The sequence below is a fragment of the Corylus avellana genome, chromosome 9, assembly GCF_965113065.1.
Source record: "Corylus avellana chromosome 9, dhCorAvel1.hap1.2, whole genome shotgun sequence".
Taxonomy (NCBI): Eukaryota; Viridiplantae; Streptophyta; class Magnoliopsida; order Fagales; family Betulaceae; genus Corylus; species Corylus avellana.
The window spans coordinates 3453523-3471445 of NC_142498.1; the positions used below are offsets into that span (position 1 = coordinate 3453523).

The 17923-nt window shown below is 37.3% G+C and overlaps 3 protein-coding genes across 3 annotated transcripts; 1 reads left to right on the forward strand and 2 right to left on the reverse strand.

The window, feature by feature from the left end:
- Positions 1 to 624: 624 nt before the first annotated feature.
- SHS1 (Mitochondrial substrate carrier family protein) lies at positions 625 to 5312 on the forward strand. Its single transcript, XM_059604543.2, has 3 exons — positions 625 to 1646; positions 4304 to 4465; positions 4551 to 5312. The coding sequence occupies exons 1-3, from the start codon at positions 1095 to 1097 to the stop codon at positions 5022 to 5024; spliced, it is 1188 nt and encodes a 395-aa protein (XP_059460526.1). The 5' UTR covers positions 625 to 1094; the 3' UTR covers positions 5025 to 5312.
- Positions 5313 to 5802: 490 nt separating this feature from the next.
- LOC132189678 (uncharacterized protein At2g34160) lies at positions 5803 to 8706 on the reverse strand. Its single transcript, XM_059604440.2, has 5 exons — positions 8455 to 8706; positions 7694 to 7742; positions 7244 to 7306; positions 7087 to 7151; positions 5803 to 6071 (listed from the first exon to the last, which is right to left on the reverse strand). Exons 1-5 carry the CDS (start codon positions 8575 to 8577, stop codon positions 5982 to 5984), a joined length of 390 nt encoding a protein of 129 aa, XP_059460423.1. The 5' UTR covers positions 8578 to 8706; the 3' UTR covers positions 5803 to 5981.
- A 1179-nt stretch (positions 8707 to 9885) lies between these two features.
- LOC132189407 (cellulose synthase A catalytic subunit 1 [UDP-forming]) lies at positions 9886 to 17697 on the reverse strand. The gene is made up of 14 exons (XM_059604148.2): positions 17399 to 17697; positions 16315 to 16510; positions 16056 to 16237; positions 15667 to 15784; positions 15372 to 15558; positions 14657 to 14923; positions 14188 to 14533; positions 13162 to 13299; positions 12943 to 13068; positions 12465 to 12677; positions 12089 to 12353; positions 11777 to 11973; positions 11332 to 11682; positions 9886 to 10851 (listed from the first exon to the last, which is right to left on the reverse strand). The coding sequence occupies exons 1-14, from the start codon at positions 17477 to 17479 to the stop codon at positions 10264 to 10266; spliced, it is 3255 nt and encodes a 1084-aa protein (XP_059460131.2). The 5' UTR covers positions 17480 to 17697; the 3' UTR covers positions 9886 to 10263.
- Between the last annotated feature and the right edge of the window lie 226 nt (positions 17698 to 17923).

Genomic DNA, 17923 nt, shown 5'->3' on the forward strand with positions numbered 1-17923 from the left:
ATTGTTGGGGTGTCTACCCCTTTTTTGATGTTATAATCCTTGTATCTGCTCCTTATTTGCTTAAAAAAAAAAAAAAAAAAAGGGACACTCACTGCCATTAGAGTGACACCCGCCGTAAACTCTCTTTATAAATACTTAATTAACTTATTCATCGTAGGCTTTTTGTGGGTTTTGATTGCCCATCTCCTTATTTTGTAGGTGGCCAGTCCAACATTCTGCCTGTGTAAAAATTGAGTAATGCTATAAGTCACTTTTATGATCTCTTTATGTCACTTTAAAAATGATATGACTTTTAAAATTACTATTAAGCTTATGATTAATTATTATTGAATTTTGATCAAATAGTAATTTTAAAAGTACTTCATTTTAGAATTACTCTCGAAAATTTACTCTTGCGGTATAGATTATTTTGGGTAAATCAAACTATTGCACCATTGCTGACTATAGCTTCATTCCTATTAAAGAACACTAAATCCAAATTTCCAAAATTAAATTAAAAAAAAAAAAAAAACAGAAATAGAGAGAAGATATACACTAGAATCTAAAAATATTTGGTAAAATGGTTTAATAAATAGTAACAATATCCTTTATGCCACAAGAGGCGCAAAAACCTGAACAGTCTTCTACCAACCAAGAGACAGGCAAGCAAAGCAGAGCTAATGGCAACCTAACAAGTAGAGTATCCACAACAAATATATAACGTAAATTAAACTGAGAGCTCCGAGAGAGAGAGAGAGAGAGAAAGAGAGATCACCTACCCCTCCTCTCTCTCACTGTTCCTTCTAGGTTTTCTTCCCACACTCCCCTATCTCTCGTTCTCTCCGCCTTCACTTTCGGCTTCACCAACCATTTCCCAGCCTTTCGGATACCCATTTCTTCAAACTTTCTTTCTAATCTCAGCTTCCATTGGTTACAAATCATACCCTTTTCTCAATTTTCTCTGAAAAAAGATGGGGTTTTTGGATACCGCATCTGTCCAAAACCGAATCTCTCTCGCCCAAACGCTCTGAATTTGGTTAGAAACCATGAAAACAGTGTCTTTGGCTGTTCGCTGAAACCCCTTGAAAGATAGCATATTTGCGAGGTTCTGATCAATGGGTAGGAGAGGCATCCAACTGTTCGATGATAAACGAGATGGTTTTTTCTCTGTTTGTGATTTGGGCTCTCAGTGGAGCCTACAAGATGGGTCCTTTCACCCCGGAGGCTTATTCGCCAGCGTTGGTCAGGTCGGAATGGGTGCCTTCACGCCTAATCCTCCGGATTCCCGAGACAATGGTGGCGTGAAGGTACCGTACGCGGATTTGTGCGCCAAGTACATGTCGTCCCTGGAGGGGTTTCGGATAGTCGGAGTGCGGGAAGGGGAGGAGGGGATTGTGACGAAGAAGAAGAGGAATGGTGGTCTTCAGTTGAAGATTAAGGTCTCAAATCCTTCGCTTAGGAGGTTGATAAGCGGCGCGATAGCCGGGGCGGTGTCTCGAACGGCAGTGGCGCCGCTGGAGACGATAAGGACGCATTTGATGGTTGGGAGTAGCGGGCATTCTACTACCGAGGTGTTCCAAAATATCATGAACACTGACGGATGGAAGGGGCTGTTTAGGGGCAATTTTGTTAATGTAATTCGAGTTGCGCCTAGCAAGGCGATAGAGGTAATAAAATAGATATCTAATATCTAATTTAGTCCCCTTTTTTTTTGTTTATTATAAATATTTTATTTGTGCTTTATTGATTGCTTGGTTTGCATTTACTGTATTGTTAATTTTGGTCACTTGGTTTGATTTAGATAAGAATTCTGTTGTTGGTTGGTGACGTTGCTTGTACATTCTGCAAACTATATGTTCTTTTTTGTTTATGCCTACAGTATTTTTTTTTAAACTTTTTCTAAACTTTAGTTTGTTTCCTTGATGTCATCAGTTTTCGTTTATATCACTCAGAGCATAAAAGTAAGACAATTGGGTTGTGGAACTGCGTTGCTCACTGCATTTTTGTTGTGGTTTCTTATTGACTTATTGCTAGAGATGGTTCCTGTTTTGGTGATTTCTGATGCCTTTTTTATGAGATGTTTTAAGGATGAGTATTTAAGTTCAGGTGGAAGTATACATTTGCATCCGTGGTAGCTTTTTGGCAAAAGGTTTGTGAAATGAAAAGAGAGTAATGATGCTATATTTTCGTAAGTTGATAGCTTATAAGAAATTTGCTTGAACTGAGATAGGCATTGTAGGGAAGAAAATTTGCTTTCAAGGATGAAACAACTGGATTTCCCACCTGATTCTGCCTCTCTTTGAAAATGTTTGCTAAAATAAAATATTAATTTTTTTTATTTGAACAGACTCATCTAGAAAAGAAAAATAACGCAGATTTCTTCATCTCATGTAGCATCACTTGCAAGAAGTATGTAATGATTTTTATTTCAATTTGGACTGATCCCAAGTGCTATACGCTTGACACTGTTTAACAATTACAGTCAATGCTCAGCTCTCCGCTTATTAAAGCAATCAATTATATATGAAAGGGTAACTTGCAATTGCTCAATGACATCTCTGGCTCACTTGTGCTTTCATTTGGCTTAACACGTTTTTGAGATAAGCATTTTTGTTGTAGACTCTGTGTCCATTTCATGTTTGTCAATTTATACACATTTATACCTGCAAAAAAACCATCTTTAGGTTCCCACTTTTTAACAAGCAGATGTAGGTTACATCTGTTCAAAAGGTGTTTTATGTGTATGGTTGCATTTTAGTTGTTATGATAGTTTCAAACTTGATGTCATTAGTTTACCTTATCCAGAACAAGTGCTAATTTTCTCGAGACCTAGATGTATATAATATCACTGGTTATAATTGCATATCTTTTTTCTTGTTCAAATTTTATGATCATACTTGCTTTTGAAGCTACTTTATATTGACATCAAATTTGGCTTTATGTTTGACATTAAAAGGTCATTGTTGCTTTGAAGGTTGCCTTGTTTTCTCTGTCAGCTCTTGTGGCATGCATCTTTTTGACAGTTATACATAAATGTACAGAATTAGGACTTGAGGACTTTATGAGTTGTGCTGGTTAACGCTAGCCACACTAGCCCAAGTTTGATCACCTGCTATGTTTATTAGTGTAGTATTAAGTACATGGAGAACAAAAGAATTGGTTGCTAACTTCCTTATCCCAGTGAAATTGGTCTCTCCTGTTCCAGTAGTGATTAATTTTTCTTTTTCTAAGTCCTCCTATCACCATAGGTATAAGGTGGTGGTTTGTGAGGCTTGATTTCATTTTCTGAAAATTGGGATGCCGATTTGTTTAGGATTGGGAGAATTCCCAGGCACTAATCAACTTTTGTGGTCAGTAGAACATTCGTCTGACTTGCCTTAACGTTGTCCCCATAGCCTTGACTAGGAGCCTGGTTGGGATTGCGTTTGAGAAATAGAGTTTTTAAGTCAAAAAGAGCTTTTGGGCAAAAGCTTCATTTTTAAGCTTTTGCCAAAAGTACGTTTTGGCCATTTTTAGACTTTTTGGACCCTTAAAAGCGCTTTTTAATTTTTTTACCAAACAAGTACTTTTTCTTCAAACAGACTTTTTGAGTGTTGAAAGCACTTTTAGGCCCTCAAACGTAATCCCAAACAGGCCCTAAACCTTTACTTCAACATTAGCAATACTGAAGAAGTAATTCTTCATGTCAATCTTATATCTAACTCTCTTTACTGTAGAAATTATCATCTATGTCATTCTGAATATTTAACTCTCCAAATCTACAGTGATGTGCTTTTGGCATGAAATCACATTGTCCTCAAGAACAAGCTTGAGTCACTTAGTGAAATTTGTTAATTTCCTCTTGTATAATAAACATCTTTTTTGTAGAACTTTTGTTACTGGGAAAAGAAGACGAAAGAATACAAATCAGAGAAAGTCACATGGTGCTTTTCTGAGGGGTATGGACAGTTGCTGTTGCACACTTACACGTAATCTGTGCTCCACTTTTAGAAGCATTAATTATATCTTACATCATCGAGAATAAGATATGTCATCACTGCGGAGATGGCCTCTTGACTTTTAAAGTCATAACAAAAGCAATTGGTCACATTAAGTTTGCTACATAGTATTTGGTAGCTTCTTGAATTCTTTTATCATCACAAATAGTTTTTCTGCTATTAAGTCTGTTGAACCTGGTTATGTTCCCTATTTCTTCTCAATCTGAATTGAATGTGTCCAAGGAATAATTTTGCATACACTTGGACACAGAAAAGAGAGGTGTTTCATATATTAAGCTTTAAAATTTGACTTTGTATCTAATTTTCTGTGCTATTCTCTCTACCAGCTATTTGCTTACGATACAGTCAACAAGCAATTGTCACACAAACCTGGGGAACAGCCCAAACTCCTAATTCCTGCCTCTTTAGTTGCTGGGGCCTGTGCTGGAGTCAGCTCAACTTTGTGCACATATCCTCTTGAATTACTCAAGACCCGACTAACTGTAGAGGTAATCATAGATCAAAATCAGAAATCATGTTTTTATCTCCAGTATAAATGTTATGGTAAATTTAAGGGTGGTCTGTGTTTTGCAGAGAGGCGTTTACAATGGTTTATTTGATGCATTTTTAAAAATACTAAGAGAAGAGGGGCCTGCAGAACTCTACAGAGGCCTTACCCCTAGTCTTATTGGGGTAATTCCATATGCTGCAACCAACTACTTCGCCTACGACACATTAAGGAAAGCCTACCGGAAAATTTTCAAGCAAGAGAAGATCGGCAACATCGAAACTCTTTTGATTGGGTCAGCTGCCGGAGCTATTTCAAGTAGTGCAACTTTCCCACTTGAGGTGGCTCGCAAGCACATGCAGGTGGGGGCTCTGAGTGGAAGGCGGGTATACAAGAATGTGCTCCATGCACTTGCAAGCATATATGAACAAGAAGGGATTCTAGGATTGTATAGAGGGCTGGGCCCTAGCTGCATGAAGTTAGTTCCTGCTGCCGGGATTTCTTTCATGTGCTATGAAGCATGCAAGAGGATACTGGTGGAGGATGAAGAGGAAGCATGAGACAGTTTTTTTGGAAGGATACTACTGGTGGAGGATGAAAAGGGAAGCATAAGACAGTTTTTTGGAAGTAACAAAAATTCACATAATGCACATCTCTCGCAGCAAAGGAGGAAGTGAGAGTACTCCTTTTTCATGTGCCCAAGGTCAAGTTAATTTTGTTTTTGTTTTTGTTGTTTTACTCCGCGACTGGAATTTTTTTATTTATTTTTATTTTTGTGACTCAGTTCAAGGAGGTTTGTGAGGTTACATCTGATGTTTTTGGAAAATAAGAAAATCAAGTTTAAAGAATGCTAGTGCTATCAATTTTGTCACCATGGATGCCACTTTCTTCCTCATGCCGGAACGTATTGGTGCATTCTCTTGTTATGTGCTTTAGACCATTGCTTTTATGCTCTTCTAACATTTTAAAACGGATATAGATTTCCAGAATTTGTTACTTAACAACAAATGTTAGTTTCTATAGAACTTATCTGCCCGAAGAAGAACAATGAAACTATTTTAAACTGTGTCCACTACTTTTCAACGTTTAAAATATCCTGTCGCTTTCCTCAGCTTTTTAAATAGATAGAGGTTGGAGATTGTTCAGAGACGACCATTGAAGCCACTTCCACGGGACCATTTGACGTCAATAATTAAGATTGTAAAATTAGGTAGAGCACAATGACGTGGTTTGGGGATGTCACTCTAGATCGACAGACATGGAGATCAACAAAGTTGGACGCTCAACCGAGAGAGGGCACTAAATATCCACACATCAGGGAAGAAGCAGGTGCTAACAAATTTGAATTTTGAATAGCAAAGGATATAGTTTACAAAAACACCTAGAAGAAATATGATGGCAGCTGATTAACTAAACAAAGCCAATCTAAGAAACAATATTATAGATGTCCATGATTAAAAAAAAAAAAAAAAACTTAACAGCAAGTGCACCAATCTAATTGCAGAAAACATTTCACTTTAGTTCTGCTCTTCATAATCTGCGCCTTCCTCTTGAGCAGCAGCCATCAACTCGTCAAACTTGTCTGACTTCCCCAGCATTATTTCAATCTAACAAGACCACATGAAATCAGCCTCAAATATAAAATTGCAGGACTTAACCATTTCATAACCGAATAATGTGTAATTTGGTTAAAGAATTACACCCCACACCCCACCCCCACAAAACAACCAAAAAATGGAGAGAGAATGTAATCAAAGTAGAAATCAGAAATCAACAAGATCAACCAGAAAATAGCTGCTGGTTTGACTGACAGTAATCACTTTATGGTTAGGCAGATGCAACTATGAATGAGAAACAGACAGGGAATGCAAACCATGAAAGTCATTAACTACCAAAATAGTTGGCCAGATCATTCATGTCATTGCTTGGAATTTGACTAAATTATCACCTACCCCAGGAGAGTCAATGGTCAACTGATAAGGGCCTGTAAGCCTCCATTCTCAAATATTTGTAAGCGCCTGATTCACAGATATAACAAGCTCTTTTAAAGGTAAAATGGGGGCTCACACACTTCTATAGAACCAGATTACAGCCATGTAGACCTAAGCAGTCACATTGGATAATTGGGAATTTATCAAAAGTACAGCCATCTCATATTTGAGTTACGGCATCCTCAAGCAGTGCACATATAAGAAGAAACTCTGCACACAGCGCTTACTCCTCTTCCATTAGAAAGTATTAGCCATTCAGACAAAAAAAAAAAAGGATTAGCCATTTGTCTGGCCAATTTCAAAGATCTTATCAGCTGGAAAGAAAGATATGGATGACCATGCAACTGACTTATCAGTACTGATGGTCCACCAATCAATAAACTATCAAGTCCAAATTGAGAAGTTATCAACATACCAGTTAGAGCATGGTTACGTTTTTACTAATTAAGCCAAAGTTGCCATGCTTCCGGATATCTTGTGGAAGTTTAAATTATAGAACTTTAGGTTTATGAATAAAAAAAAATTCCAAAACCAACAATGTTTTCAATGTAGAATATAATACTGAAACCTCATATAGCAAGGCTCTATCTAGATACACTTTAAATTTACATATATTACATATACAATCTACCTTTGCTTTTTGAATGGGTCGACCCCCTGCATCCTCCCTCATGTCAACAGTGGAAGTCATGATCTCTGTATAAGTAGTATTTTACCATAGTAAGTTTTAAGGTTTCAGTATGTAACTGAAAGAAAATGGGATTTTGATAAAATAGCAAGAATCTCACTCTTCTCAACAGCTAGGCCATTGTTCTTCAAAATCTCAGCAATGGTAACCACCGTGGCGATAGCTTCAGATATAATATAAAAGTCAAATCAGAAATACAGGAAAACCTTTCAACAATGAGTTCTAACAATACAAATGAGTGTTTCTCCACTTATGTGATTAAACAATTACACAAGACTGTCAACCATCACCAAACTCCTGTAATCAGCAAACTCAATGAAAATCAAATTCCTAACTAGCAATAAGCAAACTCAATGACCATCACCAAACTCCTGTCCTCAGCAAGAAAAGAGTGGAATTCTTAAATACTAAATGCAAGATAGAGACAATAAAACTTATTCTTCCAGCAAGCAAAAGATATCAAGAATCAAAAGCACAACAGAAATGTTCATATCGTTATGCTGGAACTGCATAATATTCAGTGAAACAAGAAGAGGTTAACAAAAAATACCCATTCCTAGAGCAGACAGTTCCACCTCATTGTGCTGCTGCATGTACCTCTGAAAAGAAAATTAACAGTCATGCAATCATTGAAAGAGACCACCGCAATACACAAGTACATGGAAAAACATACTACTAGATAAGTCATGCATGAAGACATGGACATCCAGACATTATTTATCCATATGAGATGCAACTTGGGTATTTCTCTTATTTTGAAAAAATAAACCTGCCGGTTAATATCAACTAGTCCTGCAATTAGTTAAGAGCATATTTAACATTTAATGGTTCCTAGCTAATAAAAAGGTTCTATTTGCTCTACTTAGCTGCTAACAGAACGCAAACCTCCTCCAAATAAAACCCAACACAACTATGTGGCCCCATGGGGCTGTGTCATCTTTCCCAAGCCCAGAAAAGCAGAATCAGTATATCAAGGATTTTTTTTTCCTTCTTGTACTAGTTTGTGCGTCACATAGACCTCAGTTATACCACTCAACAAAGGGCATATCAAAACTTTAAACCCTAAACCGAACAGGGAACAAGAGAGAAAGAGCATCATAAAGCAGAACCCAATATTCAAGCTAATATTGCCCCCCTTTTCTAAAATTTTGTCAGCAATCAAACGTAGGCAGTATGACAATCCTAGCGAGAAAGAACCCAGTTAAAAAAAAAAAAAACAAAAAAACAAAAAAACGTTCTAAATCATTTCGCATCCCCAGTTTTCTCAGCAACAAATAGATACACACATAAGAAACGAAAAAAGAAAAACACCTTGGCAAGATTGACGTAAAAGAAGAGGGGCTTTTTGGTGTTAGAGACTTGGATGCGGTTCCTTTTGATGGCCGAAGAGTCCGTGATGTCGATGTTCTTCACTGCCTCTGTGATGCCCTCCATTTTTCACTTTCTAGAGAGAAATTCTCTAACCCGAATCCCCAATTCTCTCTCTCGCTCTCTCTATCTCTCTCGACTCTAAAGCTGCGAAAAACCCTTGGCCACCACGGGAGTCGAGGGTTTTTGATATGGGCGTTGTAAGGACGGCGTCGTTTTCGTGTTTTGTACTTTTGTCGAGGGTTTTAGTTTTGGTATAGGATTCGTTTCGTGTTGGGCCTGTTGGCTTAAGGTTTACGACAACGTTTTGTGTTCTGGGTCTGGTAGTTTAGGGTCTTCAATTAACCCAAGTGAAAAGGTTTAGGTTTAAAGAAAAGCCCATGAACAAAAAATAAATAAATAAATATGTTCTCTTGAAAAATAAAGGTTTATATTTTTATTTTATAATTGTCTGATAATTTTAATGTGACACTTCAAATTAATTATTAGATTTTTTTTATTTAATAATGATTAATCCAAAAATTAATTTTGTGTGTTATATCAGCTTCGTTAGATGAATGTTAAATAAAATTATAATATTTAGCATTTATCTTGGATGAATGTTGAATAAAATTATAATACTTAGCATTTCTCTTTTCAAAAACACTTTCTTTGTTTTCATAATAAAAAGGGTAAATATATCATAGGTTTCTGAGTCAACCCGCCAAAATTAAAAGTTCTCCAAGGTTTTTTTTTTTTGACAATTTACTCCTTGGGTCAATCGAAATGCCAATAAACTCCCTAACGTCAAATTTTTTCCACCCTTGGCCACCCCTTCAAATTTTTTATTTTTTTATTTTTAAATTTAAATTTTAAAATTAAATTAATAAAAAATTAATATTTTAATGAGGTGTCTAACGGCTGTTAAAAATTTCGACGGCAGGGAATTTGTCGGAAAAAAAAAAAGTATATTGTCAAAAAAAAAAGTAACCTAACGAGTTTTTAATTTTGATAGGTTAACTCAAGGACTTATGATATATTTATCCTAATAAAAATACAAGTTTCTTAAAACATTTAATAAACAATTCACTTTTCAAAACACACAGCATTAAAAAATAATAATAATAATAATAATAATTCTCAAAATATTCTTCTAGGAGGGTGTAAAAAGTTATTTAAAAGTCTATTATGTTTTTTTTTTAGATGTAAAGGCTAACTTATTACTTTAAAAAATAATAAAATAAATAAAAAATAAAGGTTAAGTATTCAAGTTGAATGTTCATGTCAGCACTTCAAGAACCTGCTCTACATAAACAGCAAAAGTTCTGATTGCATAAAATAAAATAAAAAATAATAAGATAATACAAAATAATCCCTGTCAACCAATCTCTGATCTGAGACGAAAAAATTCACAATGTAATTGTTATTCGACCATCGTACCACAATAATAAAATTTCTCAAAGAATAACAAACATGTTTCTTTCAAAGTACACTGTAAGCACTTGCATAAATAGTTTTTCAACTTTTTCTATATGCTCGAGTCTTCACAAAAATCGTCACAATACTGCACAACAACAACATCAGACAAGTTCGAAGCACCATAAATAAAACTACATAACTTAGACCATGCAGACCAACCATTTCTCTTCTTTTTTTGTAGGGGGCAGAGATCCTGCAGAGGACTTTTGATTGCCTTGATTTCTTGTTATATACAGAGAGCAAGCTTCAATAAGAGCGATGGCATATAGCACAGCAGAATGATCTTGAAATGAACTAACAATTAATGCCACATTGACCTTTCGCCGCAGACTTTGCAGAGTCGGAGGTGAATGGGTCGATCCGCACCCATAATAAGGAGAAAATGGAAGCAAGGAGTATGGACCAGACGATAACGATTGTTGGGGTACGATTTTGCCGACCCAACAAACCCTTCAGGAAAGGATACAGATGGGCAATGACCCATATGGCAAAGAACAGCTTCCCAAAGAGGGGACCCCAAGACTGGTATCCACTGTTTACGGCGTATGAAACACCAGCTACAATGCCGACCAAGTTCACGATAAGGACCGTGGTTGGAGGGATGAGAAGTGATGTCCATTTGAACACATAAAGCTCTGCAAAATCCCCATCTTCATCAGACGCCTTTGACGTGACAGTGAAGTTGGTGTCAATACCAGCAAGAACTTTCAAGAGCCCTTGGAATACTGCAAAGAGATGAGCCGATGTACCACCAATGACCCAGAATTGCTCATTCCTCCACCAGTCCTCAATACTGACCCCACTCCACCTAAGCTCAAGAATTCCAGTAGCAGCAATGGAGACAAAGAGGAGAATAAACCACATGCTAGCAAAATTACTTATCTGCATAAAATTGGCAACAGACTTGTCAGCGGCTAGTTGTTTCATCACAAGAAAAAAAATATAAGTGAATTACTAAATTCTCCCTTGAACAATGATATGAAAAGAGAGCTCCTTGCTTTAAAAGAACAGAAGAGGTACAGAAGAAAAAAGGCAGGAGTATAAAAGAGATTTTATTTAAGGGAGAAAAAGTGATGGGTTGATTTATAAAACAAATTACTATATTCACATACACAAAGTAGAAAGGACATCAGAGGCATATTTAAGAAAACATCGAGGTAGAACAAGGAGGTTTTTGTGCATGCAATGCAATTATGGTGGATTCCAGACGGAATGAGGGGTCCATGTCAAACACTTTCGTAACTTATGTTTTTCCATTGCACATCAGCCAAAATTTGGCTTCCAAGTAGTCCCACACCAAATCAATGAATGTAGAATACGGGAGAACAAATAAATGCAATTCAAAGCAGAACCATCACTTACCTCAGGAATGATGAATTTTCCTGTGAGAAGGCAAAATGCAGGAAGCATACAGTACGCAATCAGTGGGATTGAGGTAAGGGGGTACACAATAGTATTTATGTATGCCAGTCTCTCCAAAAGCTTCATTCTCCCATTGTAGCCATACCACAAGGGGCAATGCCTACTCAGCAAAATCTCAATTGATCCCAAGGCCCATCGAAGAACCTGGTTCAACCGATCAGAAAGATTGATTGGAGCAGACCCTTTGAATGCCGGGCGGGGGGGCATGCAATAGATTGAGATCCAACCACGAGCATGCATCTTAAACCCAGTTAAAATATCTTCTGTGACGGAACCATAAATCCAACCAATCTGGTGGTAAAATGAACAGGCTTAATTAATTACTGCACAAAATCATCAAATCAGTATCTCACTTAAGATCCTATATCACTATATGCTAACTGACCTCTTTTCCCCATTCACTCTTGTCTTCATATCCACAGCTGATAACATGAATTGCTTCCTTTAAAAGAGTTGCAGGATTGGTTGTCGGGGGAATGCCTCCTTGTTCCATGAAGGTGGCTGCAATAAAAACCGGAGACTGACCAAAACGCTTCTCTAAGCTCTTCTGAGACATAAGAAGCGATCTCTCATCATCATATCCTGCAGAACACAGGAATGGAGTTAACTTTACAAGCATGGGTGCACCAAACCATCATTTGGTTTTACAATGATTCTTAGTCAAATTTGGGAAAACCGATTCTAAAGGAAAACCAACCTTCAACACCCTCCTCAATGTCTTCCATATTGAAAATGGGGATGGTGGATTCAGTTCTTTTCATTGCCCTCTTCTTGTCAATGTACTTCTTGTTGCCACCCTTTCCCTTCTTTCTTGAACCGCAACAACTCTTGACAATAATGTTTGGTTCCAAGTCTTCCTCAGTTAAAACTGGATCATACCCATAAAGAGCTTGCCTGTTGAAACAGCAACCAGTTCCCACATAGACAGGACCCTGGATACCATCCAGCCCTTTCAAGTTGATCTGCAAAATGCAACAACCACAAGATTGTACTTGATCAAGCCCAAGCACAAGAAGCTATAATGTGGAGAAGTATTTCGCGGTGTAAATAATGTAATACCCAGTGGAACCTACATCAAAGAAGACAATATTGCGGTTAGCATATCGATCATGCAAGTCAATGCCATCAAAACGCTGTGGAAACTGTACATAACAGGTCTTCTTTCCATAAGCAGGATCCATCATGAAACACATGGCCTCTTTAAGAGCTTTGCTGTTATTAAAGTAGTGATCACAGTCAACATTCAGAAGATATGCACCATTGGTTAGGACAGCAGAAACTCGGATCTGCAAATCATAAGATAAAAGTAAGTCAGAACACACGCAACCTTCCTGGTACAACAAGCCTACCCAATCCATTAGGCAAGCAATCACATCACCGCCAAACCATGGTACAAGGTGGTGTGATGTCTTTCTACTGAAGGAGAAAGGGTATTCTCCTACAAATCACTGACTGCACCACCTAGAATGGTGGACAATAGTAACTATTATAGTTGTAGATGACAAAGATAACCCTCAAATTAAAATAATAGAAGGCCTTCAGTAGACAAACCAATGCATTCATTGCTCCGGCTTTCTTGTGATGCTGGAAGCCAGGTCGCTTCTCACGAGAAACATAAACAAGTCTAGGTAGCTCATTTCCATCTGTATCAAGCCCCCCACTGTGGCCTAAGAACACCTGTTCTTCCACTCAATAGAAAATATATATCACTATATAAGAATATAAAGAAAAGAAGTCAAAATCCTAAAAGCAATTGGAAAAAAATAATACCTGAATCATTCCAGGATGGTCCCTAGAATTATTTCCAGGCCATGGAGTGCCATCCTGCATTGTCCAACCTTCTTCTGGCATCTTCTGCGCTTTGGCAACAAGGGCATTGATCCGTACCTTGAATTCTTCATATTCCCTCTGTCAAGCAAAAGGATTAGTAATGTAAAAACACAATGAAAATACCATAATCACCCAAATACAAAGGTTCAGCATACTTACACAAGGTATAATGCAATTTTCTAGTACAGTATTCCAAGACCTTAATATAATATCGGTTGTGTGGCCTACTAAAATTGTGCTCCATTATAATACATATAAATAGAGTAAATAAGGTCAGACATGAAAGGAAAAAAAAAACTATTGTCATGGTCAGAAATGCTCATGTCAATAGTTTTTATATGACTTCACTGCAGACATTTCCAATCACACTGTTGAGTCCTTATCACCATCTTTTAAACACTTCAAAATTTGACAGAAATTTCAATAAATCAAAATTTAAAAACCAATAAGTTGAAGTCTATATTGAGGTCAAAATTTAAAATCTTGTTTCCATCTACCAAATACCCAACATCTTTTTTTTGGTTTATTCATGCCAAAGAGAATAAATTCTGCTGACATAAAATGGTGTAATCTTGTGTCTACCTAGCAGAAACCAGAGTTTTATTAGGAGAAAAGTACTCGTACAAATTTTTTATGTTAATACCTTTCAAATTTGTGTGATTTACTGACACAATGTTAGAATGGTTAAAATTGACAACATAGCATTTAAAGCATATTAGCTTTTTTAATATTTTCTCCCAGATACCAATAAAAAGAATAAAATTTATTTTAAAACTATTGACTTCATTACACTAACAGCAAATTTTATCCTTGATGAATGAGACAAGTAGACAGCTTCAAAAGCCCCACAGCACAACAATTTCCCAACCATGCACCAGATTATATGAAAAAAAAGAACGAAGTCATTATCAACAATTTTCACAAACATAATAAACATATTAATCCAACATGCCAACATTCACTCACCTTCATTGCCCGGCGCTCTTTCACAAATGAAGGCTGTATTTTGTCTTTCAAGTAATCAATTTTTTGGGCAAAGTAAAACTCAGGGGCCCTAGGCTCAATGTGGTGCTTCTTGCAGAAGGGCACCCACTTCCTTGCAAACTCGGCAGTTTCAGAAAGGGATTCAAAGGTCAACATTGCTGACCCATCATCAGACACATAGCAAGAAACCTTGTCGACAGGGTAATCCACAGCAAGTATGGACAAAACAGTGTTTGCCGTTACAAGAGGCGGCTCTTTAAGAGGATCCACTGTACTAACGAAAACGTCTACGGGAGCCAGTTGTGATGGTTCTCCTTCCCTATCATATCTGCACAGTATAATTGTGATTAACAAAAAAAAAAAAAAAAAAAAAAAAAAACTAGATGACTTCCTCGTGTTCAAAACCCACACTAAAACATACCCCTTCACAAATACAATGAAGTTAACTAACCTCAATACAAGCCTGTCAAGATAGGTCTCGCGGTTGATGGGAGACCATTTTGGGAATTGATCCAAAAGCCAGGATAAAGCAAACCAAATCTCACAAATAATTGATGTTAGCCACAATGGGTATGCATCTTTCACAGGGTGAGTTACACGGTATTGCAAGAAAAAGCCCAAAATAATAAGCCGCAATATGATAACGACACGATAAGGCGTCAGGTGAGAAGAAGAAATAGGCACCACACGACTCAAAGGTTGCCGAGCATCATCAGCCCTGTGACAAGAAGAAGAAGAAGCACAAAAAAATATTAATCCACTGCATTGGAAAAAGGCATTCCATTGTCAATCTACAGAATCAAAAGGAACAAATCCATGCTTCAACATAGGGTCAAATGACTTGGTGCACATTAAAAAAAATGGCAGAATATCAAAAATATGAAGTCATTGATAGAGACAAACCGAGGGATGCATGCTATCATAAAAAATGATAACAAATATCATTACAGGATATTAAAATTAGCATTATACATTCAAGGAAAACACTTGATTCAGATGCTAACCAAAAAAAAAAAAAAAGACGCCATTAATTACAATGTGGCATCAAAAATTACCAACAGTAGTCAAAACCATTCATCAGGGAAATAATAACAATAAATAAAGCGGTCATAACTCGTAACCTCCAAAAATGCAAGGTGAATAAAGTTTTTATACAGAATGCTCACATTTGGAGTTCTTCTCCATTGGAACCAGTGCCTTCCATGTCCCCCTTCCCTTCAGTGTATCTACTGGTCATGTGCGTCATATTTTTCTCCTGTTTGAGTTTCCAACCTTCAACCCTTTCCTTCCAGTCAACATTTCCAAGTCCATAAGAATTCAAGTCCTTTGATGGGTCCACAATTCTCACTGGAACTGTAAAATTAGATGAAAAGATTAATCGATGATTGGTAAAGTCCAAACAGGTGATACAGAAGCTTGTTTGGGGATTTCTAAGTGAACAAACTCAAGTTACTTGACTACCTGGCTGCTTTGGATCAATATAAGGAGAGTGAAGATGCTTTTCTGAAGGGCCCAAGGGACCTGATGTGGTTCGCACAGATTGGTTATCAGATATAGCAGATGGAATTTCACCAGACATCTGAAAATCATTTCCATATTAGTAAAGAGAAGGTCACAAAACTAAGTCACCAGCATGATCTTGGAAAAATCAAGCATATAAGACATGTTCGTTATAATTTTCATTTCAAGTTTGGTAAGAACAGTTGCTGCCAGTGACATAAAACAAGCGACATAAAATTTCTGAAAGAATACAATGATATTCATCACCTGAACCTCAGGTTACAAATCCAGAAATTATGCAACAAAGATGTGGATGTAAAAATGAGTAAGAGATTGCTTTAATTGCCTACCGGTTGCCCATTGGTGAGAAGGGGAATCGGTTGTTGAGCTTCATGTCTAGAGGAAGAAGAAAGGTCAGCATCTTCCCCCTGCCACTGGCGTCTTGCCTTGCTATTTCCTTGGGTGTAATTAAACTCATTCTCTAGATCATCAACATCATCCTCTTCATCATCTCCATCCACACGAGGACTCCCTGAAATACATAAATCATATTAAACTCATTCCCAAACTTACAACTACAATTTAACAATGGACTTGGGGCAAGCTAACCTTTGTGCCTCTTATATCTAGTCTTGCACTGGGGACAAGCCTGGTTCCCATCTTTCCGCTCGTACTCATAACAAGGCCGACAGACAGGAAATGCACACTCATTGCAGGCAACAAAGACATCACCACTAGCTGAAAGTCCAACAGTATCACCACAGATCTGACATATTTGGCCATTCAAATTCTTTAAGGGCTTAGGCTGCATTTTGAAAAGACAATGTAAGAATCAGAGTTAAAGAAAACAGAATTCTTATGACTAAATAATTACATAAATCTATCAAAGAACAACATTCAAGAAAACCACACGAGCCAAGAAGAAGATAGGGACAAAACTCTGACCCAACAGTCTTTTATAGTGAGTAATGGCAGATCTCATCTACGATAAGCAAAAAGAGTTAAATTCTAGTGACTGAATTATCCGGATCTCAGCTTCAATGCTCATAAATAAAAAGCACCATTAGTTTTACTAAAACAACCCGTAAGTCTTACTTTACTACCAATTATAAAACTGAGCAATTAATAGGAAGGACAAATTTCATCCAGAGAATTCAGCTCATAAAAAATCACAAATTAAGAACGGACAATATTCTTATCTAAGCGAAATCATATACACCATTCAAGCGAACAACCAAAAAGGAAACAGAAACAATAATTCCAACAAGATCAGAACTGCAACAACTTCAAATTTAGAGACCCACATGCCAAATCCCCAAAACTGACTGAAATAGCCCCTCTGCCTGTCATCTATTTCCAAAGAAACGGTATGAACTTCAAGCTCACACTCACTCCCACACAGCCGACAATCGGATCCAAGAACCACAAAGCAACAAAGGAAAAAAATGAAATGATTGCCATACTAAAAACCAAAGATAGTTCAAAAATCTAAAGTATGACCACCACCCACTTCCCCGATTCACGCAAAACCCAAAATCAGGAGCCCAAAGACTCACATTTCACACTACCCACCACTCAGATCCACACACCACAGTGCAAAGACAGAAACAACACAAACAATTAAATAGATTACACAAAAACAAAACCATTTTTTGGACACAAATCCGAAAAGGGTACCGTCTAGAACACTAACCCCACTATCAGAATCGTGGCGAATCCGGACCAGCTCGTTCCGCTTGTGCGACCCAGCCACCATTCCCGCATTTGCTTCCATGTTGTTTCCTCAATTCCCCTGTTTCCCCAAGTCAATGTTTGTAGTTTTCAGATATCAGAACAGATCGGTGGTGCCACCGATCAAAGCGCTTTTAAAAGAAGCCAAAGAAGATATTGGAGCGAAGGCTGTGAACACTTCGCCCATTCAATACGCCATCGTCTCTCTCTATCTCTTTCTGTGTAGTCCTCTACACTCCCAGCTAAGCTATCTAAAGGACTAAAGCCTGTCTTTTTTATCATTTTGTTTTCGTGTATTTTTTTATTTTCCTTTTTTTTTTTTTTGGTTAATGATGTCTTGTTTTCTACCGGCTCCACCGGTTGCTTGTACCTAACCCCAGCTCGGCTCCGTGGCCATTTCTGAAAGAGCCAAGTGTCTCATTATTCTTCTTTTTTTTGTCTTTTTTTTTTTTCTTCTTCTCTGTTCTTTTGTTTTTATCACCAACCA

Coding starts and splice junctions, on each gene's coding strand:
- LOC132189407 (XM_059604148.2), bottom strand. CDS start 17,479: ATGGAAGCAAATGCGGGAATGGTGGCTGGGTCGCACAAGCGGAACGAG. Junction 13,300..14,187: donor AAGAGCGCCGGGCAATGAAG/GTGAGTGAATGT, acceptor TTTGCTTGACAG/AGGGAATATGAAGAATTCAA. Junction 10,852..11,331: donor GAAAATTCATCATTCCTGAG/GTAAGTGATGGT, acceptor AATTTTATGCAG/ATAAGTAATTTTGCTAGCAT.
- LOC132189678 (XM_059604440.2), bottom strand. CDS start 8,577: ATGGAGGGCATCACAGAGGCAGTGAAGAACATCGACATCACGGACTCT. Junction 7,743..8,454: donor TTTACGTCAATCTTGCCAAG/GTGTTTTTCTTT, acceptor TTTTCTTTTCAG/AGGTACATGCAGCAGCACAA. Junction 7,307..7,693: donor ACTGTCTGCTCTAGGAATGG/GTATTTTTTGTT, acceptor TTATATCTGAAG/CTATCGCCACGGTGGTTACC.
- SHS1 (XM_059604543.2), top strand. CDS start 1,095: ATGGGTAGGAGAGGCATCCAACTGTTCGATGATAAACGAGATGGTTTT. Junction 1,647..4,303: donor CGCCTAGCAAGGCGATAGAG/GTAATAAAATAG, acceptor TCTCTCTACCAG/CTATTTGCTTACGATACAGT. Junction 4,466..4,550: donor AGACCCGACTAACTGTAGAG/GTAATCATAGAT, acceptor TGTGTTTTGCAG/AGAGGCGTTTACAATGGTTT.